Source organism: Bufo bufo, chromosome 11 (genome assembly GCF_905171765.1).
Source record: "Bufo bufo chromosome 11, aBufBuf1.1, whole genome shotgun sequence".
Classification (NCBI taxonomy): Eukaryota; Metazoa; Chordata; class Amphibia; order Anura; family Bufonidae; genus Bufo; species Bufo bufo.
The window spans coordinates 45,535,204-45,549,881 of NC_053399.1; the positions used below are offsets into that span (position 1 = coordinate 45,535,204).

The 14,678-nt window shown below is 48.0% G+C and overlaps 2 protein-coding genes across 2 annotated transcripts in view; one reads left to right on the top strand and one right to left on the bottom strand.

Moving 5' to 3' along the window:
• The window catches only part of BRMS1L (BRMS1 like transcriptional repressor), a 56,120-nt gene extending 52,996 nt beyond the window's left edge, over positions 1 to 3,124 (bottom strand). Inside the window, exon 1 of the mRNA XM_040412141.1 lies at positions 2,927 to 3,124. Coding sequence (XP_040268075.1) covers positions 2,927 to 3,062 — 136 coding nt within the window. The 5' untranslated portion in view covers positions 3,063 to 3,124. The remainder of the gene's footprint in view (positions 1 to 2,926) is intronic.
• A 9,699-nt stretch (positions 3,125 to 12,823) lies between these two features.
• The window catches only part of RALGAPA1 (Ral GTPase activating protein catalytic subunit alpha 1), a 188,629-nt gene continuing 186,774 nt past the window's right edge, over positions 12,824 to 14,678 (top strand). Inside the window, 1 exon segment of the mRNA XM_040412867.1 lies at positions 12,824 to 13,480. Coding sequence (XP_040268801.1) covers positions 13,375 to 13,480 — 106 coding nt within the window. The 5' untranslated portion in view covers positions 12,824 to 13,374.

The following is a 14,678-nucleotide window of genomic DNA, read 5'->3' on the forward strand; positions in this document are numbered from 1 at the left end:
GTTTCACGCCTAAACTGCCAAAACCATCTCTCCTGTATAGAGTGGGCTTTATGGACTCCTCTATAACCCATTGTAGCCCGAACCGCTTTCAGAAGGTCATTCATTTCTTCAGATGAGAAATAGAATTTTTGGGATTCTTCAGTTATTTCACCATCCGACAGGGTAGATTCGTCTCCCCAATTTTTGGAGGACACCTCTTCCCTGAGATCCTCAGAATCCGAGGAGGTTTGAACTAGGAGTTTTTGGCGTTTAGGGCCCGGACTTTTGTCTCTCAATAAGGCCAAAGAGGATTTACCCTCTTCTTGTATCACGCATCTCAATTCCTCCATGATAGAAGGTTGCTCTTCTCTCACAATACTTGAAATACATCCTTGGCATCATTTTTTTGTATATAAATCCAGTAGTCTTTTAAAGCAGAATATCCATTTTAAGCTTCTCCTAGTTTTCTTCTGAGTCTCTTTTGAGATCTATATGACAAACGAGCAACCAGGTATCATGATTGGAGTCATGAATTTAAAAAAAGCTGCATATCAAAAGCAACAGGGACTTCTAGATGGTATGGTGGCTGGAGCATCAAGCTTTCTAGAACCCGACCCTGACATGGTCTCCACAGAACCCAGATTCCGTGCACTACGGCCAGTTCCTGCTGGGTTTTAAATACCTCTGCCCGCGTCATTCCCAATTCTGGGTGCGTGTGCTGCCGCTCCGTTCTGCCACGCCACAGAGGTGACATCAGAGTCTTGGGGTGGAAGTAGACTGCCGTTTTTGGTTGCGCAGCACGCTGCCGCTCCGTTCCACCACGTCCCCGGATGTAACGTCAGATTCTTGGGGCGGAAGTAAATGTGCACGTCTGCCAGATTATCCCACATGGGGGAAAGGCAGCCATCTGCAGCATATGGACCAGGCTCCTGATCAACAGGAGCGGGGCCACAGCCCAGCATTAGTACGAGACCGCCGGCGAGCAGGGGATACGTTAAGATAAGTGAATATATGAAAGGGGGCACAATATATCTCTGATACACCCATCAGACTTTCTCTGCCCTGGCCACTGTAGGGACAGGAACACACTGGTGAAACGGTGTGGCAGGGAGCAATTTAACCTTTCTCTGTTCCTGCCCCTAGAGGTCAGGGGTCAATCTCTTCCTATCCATAGCTATGCCGTCATGGTGGTGAAATAGAAAGATGAATTTTATGCATTTACAATACGTTTTTTTTTTTATAAAGCATATGGTTAGGTTTAGATACACTTTAAAAGAATTTTCTGGATAGGTCATCTGTATCCGATCGGCGGGGGTCCGACACCCTGGACCACAGCCGATCAGCTGTTTGAGAAGGCAGCAGCACTCGCAGTAGCGCCACAGCCTTCTCCCTGCTCACCAAGCACAGCGCCGTACATTATACAGCGGCTGTACTTGGTATCGCGCACAACCCTATTCACCTGAATGGGACTGAACTGCTCCTAGGCCACACGACTGATGAACGTGATGTCACATGACCTAGGAAAAGCTGAGAAAGCCGTGGCACTACTGCTGATGAGCGGTGGCCCCGGGTGTCAGTCCGCCACCGATCAGATACTGATGACCTATCCACTGAATGGGGCTGAGCTGTAATATCGAACGGACCGTGCTGCGCTTGGTAATCTGCCAGGTGGTTGCGGTGCTCACCCGAGCCCCGACTGACGGGGTGCAGGACATCGGACCCCCACCAATCACATACTGATGACCTATGCCGAGGACAGGTAGTCAGTACTAAACACTCGAAAAAAAACCTTAAAAGGAACCTGTCACCGGGATTTTGTGTATAGAGCTGAGGACATGGGCTGCTAGATGGCCGCTAGCACATCCGCAATACCCAGTCCCCATAGCTCTGTGTGCTTTTATTGTGTAAAAAAAGCTATTTTATACATATGCAAATTAACCTGAGATGAGTCCTGTCCCTGACTCATCTCACGAACAGGACTCATCTCAGGTTAATTTGCATATGGATCAAATAGTTGTTTTTTTTTACACAATAAAAGCACACAGAGCTATGGGGGACTGGGTATTGCGGATGTGCTAGCGGCCATCTAGCAACCCATGTCCTCAGCTCTATACCCAAAATCCCGGTGACAGGTTCCCTTTAACCAGGCGTCTATAAAGTGTAGCCGGTGGATGTACAATCTCTGGCTTGGCCATATTTCCTTCACAAGGGGGGAAAAATTGTTGGCACTCATCAGTTGGGCACATGCCCTGCGAGTGCCCCAACCTGCATCTACACTTCACTACATCGGTCACCGTGCGCACTGTCATTTACTATAGCAGTGTGAACAGGAGACTGCCATGTCCCTCTGTGCGGCCACCATCATCCAGTCCAATTCAGGGGCATCAAACATCGACAGTGCCCAGACATACTGTACACATGGGTGACAAATCAATGCGTCTGATGTCACCTGCCGGGCAACCACCGCCAAGACTCCCACACCCTCTGATTAATGGCCGCAGGTCGCTGTGACTTCTCTGTTGTTCACAGCAGTAGAATAGTCACGTAACAAGTTGCACAAAGCGTTTATTTTTTTGTCCCATAACTTGTCACCACGTAGCCTTAAAGGGATAATCCAGAAATTTCAAAATATCCCCTATCCACAGGACGGGTGGGGGTCCTGATGCTGGGACACACCAGACATAGCTGAGCGACAGATGAATGACCCCTCCCCTCCAATACTCATGATTGGGGGAAGGGGGGGCTGTAGAACCACCCACTGAGCCAATAGGCATCCCTCACCCTGAGGATAATTACTGGAACACCCCTTTAAGAAATGCCAGTCACCTGCCCGCCTGTGGCAGTGATGGCCCTGCTGTCACCCTAGATGCCTCCAGTCTCATCACTGCCTCAGTTCCCTCCGCCATAACTGCACACCGGCAGACTATACTAGGGGAGCGCAGATTACCCGAGGTGTCCCCCTCCTCACTGCCGCTGGAGCTGTCCGTGTCCTCGTCCTCCGAGCTGCTGCCCTCATTCTCCGGGTAATCCACCTCCATGTCATTGTGGTTACTTTCCTTCTTCTCCCGCGAATGCACCGGCATTTCCACCCCACAGGCCGTCCGCTAGCGCGACCCAAGGCTCACCCTGCCGTACTACTTTTAACGCCCCGCCCGAATCACCCTTCTTTCAGCAATTTGATTGGATGTGAACTCGTCCCCCTGTCCCCTCATTCGCTACAGGGCTCTTTTCTTCACTGCGCAGTTTGCAGTTTGGTTGAGAGCGCAAGGCGGTGCTCGCGTTTGCGCTGCATGCCGGGATTTGTGGTTTTGTGGCTGTTCTGTTCTCGTTGTGCGTCCTAGAAGCTCGTGGAGAATGGAACTACATGTCCCATGTAGCATAGCGAAACAGCGTGGCTGTCGGGCGCCTTATAAACAGACGGGCGACAGACTAAAGCAATCAAATGCTAATGTCTTGTCTTGGTAGTAAAGATTGAGTGGGCTGTAGCACCCTACTGGTAATTACTGTTAGGCTACATGCAGAGGACCGTATGTGTTTTGCGGAGCGCAAAAAAAACGGATGACATCCGTTTTTTTTGCGGATCCATTGTAACAATGCCCAAAACGGACAAGAATAGGACATGTTCTATTTTTTTTTGTGGGGCTACGGAACGGACATACTGATACGGGCAGCACAAGGTGTTCTTTCCGCATTTTTTTGCGGACCCATTGAAATGAATAGGTGCGCATCCTATCCGCAAAAAAAACGGAACGGACACGGAAACAAACGTTTGTGTGCATGTAGCCTTAGGACTCGGGTCGTTTCATTGGAGGCACTGACGCCATTTTGCTAGGTTCTGTCTCATGGTGGGTGTTAGGAGGCTGTGCCCATTGTTATGCTAGGAAAGTGTTTCCTGGTGGTTCTATGGTTATATGTGGTGCCAGTGATGTGCCCTCAGTGTCATACAAGTCAATGAAGGTACAAAGTGCATGGCCCGACCGGCTGATAACCTAAGACCAGGCATGCTCAACCTGCGGCCCTCCAGCTGTTGCAAAACTACAACTCCCAGCATGCCTGAACAGCCTACAGCAGGGCATCGTAGGTGTTGTAGTTTTACAACAGCTGGAGATCCGCAGGTTGAGCATCCCTGACCTAGACCAAACCGCCTGTGGCGGCCACAAATGGGGTCGGGGAGGGTGGGGGGGCTGTTCTAGAGAAAGAGGTGGGACTGACACCTGGCAGACTCTTGTACCCGGCACCGCGCATACGCCAGAAATATTCCAGATTGGTTAGTGCTTTAGGGTGCTGCAACACGCAACAAAACACCTGACTTGGGTAGCATTTTTTTAAAGGAATTTGTATCCATATAATAGAGGTCATTTACTGGACAGTTTTCTTTGTAGTCCCATTTTGGCGTCCTGCAGTTTTTGTGGTGTTTTTTGCACACAGTCAGGGGTCATGTAAGACCAGCGTGCGGTGCTCTAGTCTGTCAGCAGATCTGTACCTATGGGCCTGGCTGACCTGTTACATGTACAGTCGTGGCCAAAAGTTTTGAGAATGACACAAATATTAGTTTACACAAAGTTTGCTGCTAAACTGCTTTTAGATCTTTGTTTCAGTTGTTTCTGTGATGTAGTGAAATATAATTACACGCACTTCATACGTTTCAAAGGCTTTTATCGACAATTACATGACATTTATGCAAAGAGTCAGTATTTGCAGTGTTGGTCCTTCTTTTTCAGGACCTCTGCAATTCGACTGGGCATGATCTCAATCAACTTCTAAGCCAATTCCTGACTGATAGCAACCCATTCTTTCATAATCACTTCTTGGAGTTTGTCAGAATTAGTGGGTTTTTGTTTGTCCACCCGCCTCTTGAGGATTGACCACAAGTTCTCAATAGGATTAAGATCTGGGGAGTTTCCAGGCCATGGACCCAAAATGTCAACGTTTTGGTCCCCGAGCCACTTAGTTATCACTTTTGCCTTATGGCACGGTGCTCCATCGTGCTGGAAAATGCATTGTTCTTCACCAAACTGTTGTTGGAAGAAGTTGCTGTTGGAGGGTGTTTTGGTACCATTCTTTATTCATGGCTGTGTTTTGGGACAAAATTGTGAGTGAGCCCACTCCCTTGGATGAGAAGCAACCCCACACATGAATGGTCTCAGGATGCTTTACTGTTGGCATGACACAGGACTGAGGGTAGCGCTCACCTTTTCTTCTCCGGACAAGCCTTTTTCCAGATGCCCCAAACAATCGGAAAGAGGCTTCATCGGAGAATATGACTTTGCCCCAGTCCTCAGCAGTCCATTCACCATACATTCTGCAGAAGATCAATCTGTCCCTGATGTTTTTTTTGGAGAGAAGTGGCTTCTTTGCTGCCCTTCTTGACACCAGGCCATCTTCCAAAAGTCTTTGCCTCACTGTGCGTGCAGATGCGCTCACACCTGCCTGCTGCCATTCCTGAGCAAGCTCTGCACTGGTGGCACTCCGATCCCGCAGCTGAATCCTCTTTAAGAGACGATCCTGGCGCTTGCTGGACTTTCTTGGACGCCCTGAAGCCTTCTTAACAAGAATTGAACCTCTTTCCTTGAAGTTCTTGATGATCCTATAAATTGTTGATTGAGGTGCAATCTTAGTAGCCACAATATCCTTGCCTGTGAAGCCATTTTTATGCAATGCAATGATGGCTGCACGCGTTTCTTTGCAGGTCACCATGGTTAACAATGGAAGAACAATGATTTCAAGCATCACCCTCCTTTTAACATGTCAAGTCTGCCATTTTAACCCAATCAGCCCGACATAATGATCTCCAGCCTTGTGCTCGTCAACATTCTCACCTGAGTTAACAAGACGATTACTGAAATGATCTCAGCAGGTCCTTTAATGACAGCAATGAAATGCAGTGGAAAGGTTTTTTTGGGATTAAGTTAATTTTCATGGCAAAGAAGGACTATGCAATTCATCTGATCACTCTTCATAACATTCTGGAGTATATGCAAATTGCTATTATAAAAACTTAAGCAGCAACTTTTCCAATTTCCAATATTTATGTAATTCTCAAAACTTTTGGCCACGATTGTACACTCGGCAGCTGAAGGCATCTGTGTTGGTCCCGTGGTCATATGTGTCCGTATTACTGAGAAAAATGGTGTTTTATTATATGCAAATGAGCCTCTCGGAGAAACGGGGGCGTTGCCTTTAGGCCTCATGCACACGAACATTGCCTGGCCGTGCCCGTATCATGGCCCCCAAACAGCAGGTCCGCAATACATGGTCACCTATTCACTTGAATGGGCCCGCAATGCGGATGATGCGGTGCGGAGGCATGGAGCTGAAGGCCACAGAAGCTGAAGTTGAATGGGTATGCATCTATCTGCGCCAGCCACACGGATGGTGCCCGTGCATCGGGGACTGGAATTTGTGGTCCCCAATGCACGGAAAGATGCAAAACATCATCACCCCCTGGCCCTGTCAAAATGCAGAGGGTGCAACAGTTACAGGGAAAACTGAGCCTTTAGGTGCAATGACAGCACCACTGTTGCTCCTAGAGGCTCATTTGATATATTAAAACTTCAACTTCGTAGCGGCCTCCTCCCCTTGTGAAGAGTGTCAGGAAAAAGTGTAGAAATCCTAGATGTGCCAAATTGCGCCACATTAGTAAATCCGTGGCAGCATTTTGAGTGCAGTTTTACGCGGTATGGGTATATTCGTCCTGTCTTGGTTCCTCTGCTTTCTTTTTTATTAATCACAGCGTGCTCTGGGTGTGGCCATTTTTCAGGCATTTTCCCCTAGATTTCTCATAAGGAAAAAAGAAAAAAAAAGCAAGTAAGACGCTGAGTAACTAAACGTGCCACCACTTGTAAAACTATAAATTCTTAGGTGCTTTTTTTTTTTTTTTACAAGCCTAAAAATTGCAGAAAAAAACCTAGTGTAATAATCACATTTCAGTGTCCGTCTGATGAAAAATCTGTCCGTCTTTCATCTGCAAAGAATCCGTGTGTCATTTCATTTATTCCATGGATGCTGCTCAGCTGAAACTGAATTTCCAGAGCATATACTTACCCTGCCCCCGGCGCCGCTCCTGGTCCCCGCACCGCTGCTTCTCCCCGTGTGCGGATGAAAACATCCGGTGTCGGGGGGGAGCAGCCAATGGCAGGCGGTGACATCTCTCCCCTAACGTCACCCGCGATGCTAGGGAGACTCGTCCCCGTCTGCCATTGGCTGCTCTCCCCCGACACCGGATGTTTTCATCTGCACATGGGGAGAAGCAGCAGCGGCGGTGCGGGGACCAGGAGCGGCGCGGGGAGCCAGGTAAGTAGAATCAATGTGAGGGGCCGGCATATGGGGGACATTTTTAGTCTTGGATAACTCCTCTAACGTATGAAAATCCTCTTTGACCTATAATTGTCCACCCCAGCACCATGATCATTGGAGGATGACATTATACATCTTAAGACTTTTCTCTAAACTTAAAAATTATTTTAAAAAAAATCTAAAACACAATTTTTACAGCATTTATTTAGCACACAACACAACAAATGTGTATGATCTGCCCGTAACAACCAATCAGATCTCACCTCTGATGTCCGACCCAGAGGCCCAGCATGTGAGTCCGGATCGCCATACATATCAGTATCAGTCGTTTTTCTCTATGCTGTTCACTTTCAGGGCCATCATTAGAACTGCTTTGGGGGTCAGACAACCCCTTTAAAGGGCTTCTGTCACCCCACTAAACTCATTTTTTTTTTTTTTTGTGTACTTATAATCCCTATACTGCCATATAGCTATACATTATGTTATTAATAATTTTCATTCAGTAGATTTGGCAAAAAACTTACTTTTATGATATGCTAATTACCTTTCTACCAGCAAGTAGGGCGTCTATTTGCTGGTAGCAGCCGCAGAAAACCGCCCCTCCTCTTGTTGATTGACAGGGCCAGCCGGGATCTCCTCCTCCGGCCAGCCCTGTCGGCATTTCAAAAATCGCGCGCCTGTGTTGATTCGGCGCAGGCGCTCTGAGATAAGGAGGCTACTTGCTGGTAGAAAGGTAATTAGCATATCATAAAAGTAATTTTTTTGCTAAATCTACTGAACGAAAATTATTAATAACATAATGTATGGCAATATGGCAGGATAGGGATTATAAGTACACAAAAAAAAAAAAAGAAGAGTTTAGTGGGGTGACAGAAGCCCTTTAATACGCAGTCCTAAGTAAGGGCCAGTGGCGTAGCTATAGGGGAAGAGGCTGCTTTGGGGCCCAGACCCACAAGGGGCCCCCTCAGGAGGAAGACTAAAAGATTTCATTGTCAGGGCCCCCTCAGCAGTATTAGAACAATGACATTAAATACAGTGGCACTGTAGGAAATGGACGGAGCACTGCCGGGCCTGGTCTGAGAGCTCAATCTTGACTAGTTATGGGAGTAGGGGGTGCAAAGAAGTTCAAAAACTTGCTGTGGGGCCCGTCAGTTGTAGTTACGCCACTGGTAACGGCTGCATATTCCAGCCCGAGGTCTCTGTTTCTAGTAGCCAAAATGGCACAAAACGTGTAGTGCTGGTTTGTTAGCAGGGCTGAGACATAGTGTGCATCTGGCTGTGGGTGAATAGAGCGCTCGCCCCAGTTTCCCCGAGCTCTCTGAATGGTGATTGACAGGCCACTGTGTATCTACTTTAAGGTGCACTCACACAACCGTGTCCGTTTTACAGAAGTGCTTCTGCGTGGCATAGGGTCCGTGCGGCTGTGCCGCAAAAGTTAGGACAAGTCCTATCTTTGGTTGCAACATGTGGATCGGGGACGCATTGAAGTCAGTGCAGGGTGCACACAGCCGGCATCCATGTTTTGCATATCCTCAGTTTGTGGGTTGCAAAATGGACACTGTCATGTGAACGTACCCTCAAGGGAACATGTCACGTTAAATATAGAGTCTGAGCAGATTGTATAGTTTTATGGTAAAATACTGTATTCAGTAAAATCCGTTTTCTATTCATTTTGTTCACATCACCGTTTAGCATTCCGTTCTTCTGATCCGTCAGAAGAAGAGAGATAGAAAAAAAAAAAAAACAGGATAAGGTCTCTTGCACACGAACGTTGTGCATCCGTACTGTGCATTGGGGACCGCAATTTGCAGTACCCAATGCACGGGCAACGTCCGTACGGCAGCCGAGACGGATCGAGACGTATTCTGTCCGTGCGGAGGCACGGACAGAACCACCACGGAAGCACTCCCTAGTGATTGCGGACCCATTCAAGTGAATTGGTCCACATCCGTGATGCGGAGTGCACACGGGCCGCGATACGGCCACGGGCACACAACGTTTGTGAGCAAGAGGCCTAAAACGAATCCTGTTGCATCAGTTAGGCCTTATGCACATTCTGTGTCCGTTCCGCTTTTTGCGGACTGTATACAGAACCATTCATTTCAATGGATTTTCTATTATGGTTGCGGCCATGTGCAGTCTGCAAAATGCGGAATGCACATGGCCGGTATCCGTGTTTTGCAGAATGGGCCCTTAAACACAGCACCCGGTCAAGGGGCAGGAGGAGGTGGGCAGAGCACTCTGTTCATGAAAACAGACAGACTTGGAGGGTACGCTGCAGATTTTTTATTCCAGAATTGCAGGTAGAAAATGCACAATAGACGGTCTCCTTCAATATTTTTGGTGTTTTTTTTTTTTTCTGACTTGTAAAAAACAGCACACACGTCATGCATTTTATTTTTCTTTTACATCCATTTTCCAGTCCTATAGAAAAGCTCATAAGACATGCCACACCTAGAACATGCTGCGTTTTGGGGGCAAAAAATAAAAAAAAGTTATACCAAAAAGAAACATAAAAACACTGCATTGTTTGTAGAGCATTTCACTGTTCCCTGCTGATTAAAGGGGTTATCCCATGACTAATGTAAAAAAATGAAAATCAGACATGATATAGTACATGACAATCTCTTTCTAACAAAGCTAGAACCAGCCCTGTACCTCACATGGATCCAGAGATCTCCCCATTCATTGCTCTGCTAGATTTATATCAAGCTGACAGCTCAAGGGGAGTGTCTTCTCTGCTGCAGCTAAGGGGGTGTGTCCATGCTCTCCCTATCAAAGCTCAGGGGGCGTGTCCATGCTCTCCCTATCACAGCTCAGGAGGCAGTTGAAGGATGAAACTGAGCATGTGCGGCCATCTCAGTGAGCAGGACTAAGAAATAATAAAAAGAACAAACAGCAGGTGGCGCTATACAGATAAGTTTTATTGAATAACTCGGGGGCTGTGCTAAATTTTTAATTACATGCAATTACAAAAGTATTCAGATCCAGGTGCTGGTTTGAAAACTGTAGAATTTTTTTTTCGTGGGACAACCCCTATAAGGCCGAGGTCACACGTGACATGCAGCAAATCCGCAGTGTTATACAGCAACGGCAAAAATATGCAGCAGAAAAGCTGTGATATTGCAGATTTGAAAGCCGCAACTTGTCAATTTATACAGCGTATTTCTCCTGCTTATTTCACCCTTTAGCATGGAGAGGGTATAATCTGCTGGCTTTTCTGCAGCCATAACTGCATGTAATACATGCGTGTTTTTGTGCATTTTTTGCTGTAGAGGATTTTTCAGCCAGATTTTCAGTCACGTTTGTACCCGGACTTAGGCTGGGACTACAGATTTTGCTGAAATTCACTTCCATTCATCTGAATGGGGTTGGTTTTGGTGGCTAACACACAGGCCCTGATTTATCAAAACTGTGTAAAGTAGAACTGGCTTAGTTGCCCATGGTAACCAATCAGATCCCACCTTTCATTTTGCAAAGGAGCTCTGAAAGATGAAAGGAGGAATCTGATTGGTTGCTATGGGCAACTAAGTCTGTTTTCCAGTTTTGATAAATCCTACTCCATAAATTTCTTCAAGCCTTATTCAGAAGAATGATGCTGATTTTCAGTCACAATAAAATCTGCTGCGTGTAAAGGCGTCTTATAGCTAACTAAACTGAAAAACTGTAGGAACCACCCTTGAAGGACTTATCACATAAGAGAAAAACTTGTTGATCTTATGGCGATGTGCTGATTATGGCGGTCTGTCTGCTGGACCCCCTGTTCCTATGGCGATGAGCTGATTATTGTGGTCTGTCTGCCGGACCATCTGTTTCTATGACAATGAGCCAATTATGGCGGTCTGTCCGCTGGACCCCGTGTTCCTATGGTGATTATGGTGGTCTGTCTGATAGACCCCTTATTATGGTTCCTATGGCGATGAGCTGATTATGGCGGTCTGTCTGCTGGACCCCCTGTTCCTATGGCGATGAGCTTATCATGGCGGTCTGTCTGATGGACCCCTTGTTGCAGTTCCTATGGCGATGAACAGATTATGGCGGTCTCTCTGTCTCGAACTCTTGTTGTGGTTCCTATGGTGATGAACAGATTATGGTGGTCTGTCTGCTGGACCCCTTCACTTGTTGCGGTTTCTATGGCGATGAGCTGATTGTGGCGGTCTCGACCCCTTGTTGTGGTTCCTATGGTGATGAGCTGATGATGGCGGTCTGTTCGTCTCGAACCCTTGTTGTGGTTCCTATGGTGATGAACAGATTATGGCGGTCTGTCTGCTGGACCCCTTCACTTGTTGCGGTTTCTATGGCGATGAGCTGATTGTGGTGGTCTCTCTGTCTCGACCCCTTGTTGTGGTTCCTATGGTGATGAGCTGATGATGGCGGTCTGTCTACTGGACCCCTTCACTTGTTGCGGTTTCTATGGCGATGAGCTGATTGTGGCGGTCTCGACCCCTTGTTGTGGTTCCTATGGTGATGAGCTGATGATGGCGGTCTGTTCGTCTCGAACCCTTGTTGTGGTTCCTATGGTGATGAACAGATTATGGCGGTCTGTCTGCTGGACCCCTTCACTTGTTGCGGTTTCTATGGCGATGAGCTGATTGTGGCGGTCTCGACCCCTTGTTGTGGTTCCTATGGTGATGAGCTGATGATGGCGGTCTGTTCGTCTCGAACCCTTGTTGTGGTTCCTATGGTGATGAACAGATTATGGCGGTCTGTCTGCTGGACCCCTTCACTTGTTGCGGTTTCTATGGCGATGAGCTGATTGTGGCGGTCTCTCTGTCTCGACCCCTTGTTGTGGTTCCTATGGTGATGAGCTGATGATGGCGGTCTGTCTGCTGGACCCCTTCACTTGTTGCGGTTTCTATGGCGATGAGCTGATTGTGGCGGTCTCTCTGTCTCGACCCCTTGTTGTGGTTCCTATGGTGATGAGCTGATGATGGCGGTCTGTCTGCTGGACCCCTTCACTTGTTGCGGTTTCTATGGCGATGAGCTGATTGTGGTGGTCTCTCTGTCTCGACCCCTTGTTGTGGTTCCTATGGTGATGAGCTGATGATGGCGGTCTGTCTACTGGACCCCTTCACTTGTTGCGGTTTCTATGGCGATGAGCTGATTGTGGCGGTCTCTCTGTCTCGACCCCTTGTTGTGGTTCCTATGGTGATGAGCTGATGATGGCGGTCTGTCTGCTGGACCCCTTCACTTGTTGCGGTTTCTATGGCGATGAGCTGATTGTGGCGGTCTCTCTGTCTCGACCCCTTGTTGTGGTTCCTATGGTGATGACCTGATGATGGCGGTCTGTCTGCTGGACCCCTTCACTTGTTGCGGTTTCTATGGCGATGAGCTGATTGTGGCGGTCTCTCTGTCTCGACCCCTTGTGGTTCCTATGGTGATGAGCTGATGATGGCGGTCTGTCTGTGTGGACCCCCGGTCATCTGCTGTTATCACTCTCAGCGCCTCCATATTTTGGTGCAGTGGAAATGTGAAATTTGAGTCTCGATGTACCAGGGCAGCCTCTGTCAGGGTATGGTGGGAGTTGTACTCTTGCAAAATGGGTAGAGCATTATGTTGTATCCGCGCCCATAAGAGATCTTTCACATGCGGCAGATTTTGTTACAGAAATTCCTGCAGCCTAAAGTCGGTTCTATTCGCCAGAAATCCATGTGCCTGACGCTCCATTCCAATCAATAGAACTATTTTTCAGACGCGGAAACTTCTGCAAATAAAGCCGCAGTGTGTGAGCGCGCCCTTCCCGGACCTCTGCGATGTGGCTGGTGGCTCCCGCCGCTTACATCTCTCTGTTTTTCTTCCAGATGTGACCCCCGCTGTATCAACGCCCTTTGGACATTAGGTGGCAGCAGCGAGCGGGGAATAGCTCGGTGCTCGATTGCTTTGTTATCCTGGAGTCAGAAGGGGGCGGCCATGTCGGATGTATCTGTGTAACCTGCTGCTGTCAGAGCGGGGAGACCCGCACCCCTCCCATCACATCCCCGGGACCGGGGGCAGTCCGTGCCTAAAATCTCGGGAAAGCCGTTCCTCTCTGGACTGCTGCCTGGGTGGGGAGACCCCCGGAGGTGAGCCGGGGGCGTCCGCCTCCTCCTCTCATCCGGGATGTTCTCTAAAAAAACTCACGGGGATGTGAAGAAATCAACCCAAAAAGTGCTGGACCCCAAAAAGGATGTACTGACCCGGCTGAAGCATCTGAGGATCATGATAGGTGAGAGATCCGGGGATGATGGGAGTGCTGCTGAGGGCTGGGGGGCCCTGCTGCTGGGCCTGGGGTGATTCCTGCTGGGATGGAGGATGGGGTCACCATAGACATATTATTGAGCCCTGGGGACCTCTTTTTTTTTACCTCTGTGGAAACCAAACCCTCCGCCCAAATGTATTAGATCCTTGAGACAGTTCAGATTTATTTATCTTTTTAAAGTGGTAAATTTTTTAAATTAGTTTGATACCTGAACCTCCCCTCGAAGGGCAGACAGTATTAATCTACCAGGAACACACAAACGATAGAGGTACTGAAGGCGAATATCTGCCAACTCATAGACCAGGGTGCCCAACAACCTGTGGCCCTTGATACCATTCTGTGCGGCCCCAACCATCTGCTAACAGACATGTATGACTTGTGGCTGCTCACATGTGTTTCTCCCATTAGATGGGAGTCCTGGAAGTGTAACTAGACATTATGGTATATAATATATAATGTGTTCTATATGCCAAAAGTACATTTCAGTTGTTAATGCACCTTTAAATTTTAATTTTGGCCCTCGTCATTGGTTCAGTCTGGCAATGTGGCCCCAACCAGGAAAGGTTGTGCACCCCTGTTATAGACTAAAGCGGCCACATCGCTAACACGCGACACGTATGCAGCCCTGACACGGAACATACCAGACATGGGGCCCCGTAGACATCAAGGGTGGGGTGCATTTGTATTCTAAAAGGATTTTTCTATGGAGGGAGGAAGGTTACCGCCTCTGGCGCCGCTTATCTCAGTACGTTCATGCAGTACGCATACAGCCCCGCCATCACTGAGATGGAACCTAGCAGACATGGGGCCCCGTAGACATCAAGGCTGGGGTGTATTTGTGTTGTAGATAACTGCCTCTGGCGCCGCTGATCTCAGTGAAACACAAGACGAGTAACGTTCACGTGATATGTTTGCAGCCCGGATATCACCGACATGGGCCTTCGTAGACATGAAGGGTGGGGTGTATTTGTATTCTAAAAGGTTATTTCTATGGAGGGAGGAAGGTAACCGTATCTGGCGCCGCTTATCTCAGTGAAACACAAGGAAAGTGACGTTTACGCAGTACGTATACAGCCCCACCATCACTGACACGGAACATACCAGACATCGGGGGTGGGGTGTATTTGTGTTGTAAATGATTTCTATGGAGGCAGGAAGTAATCCA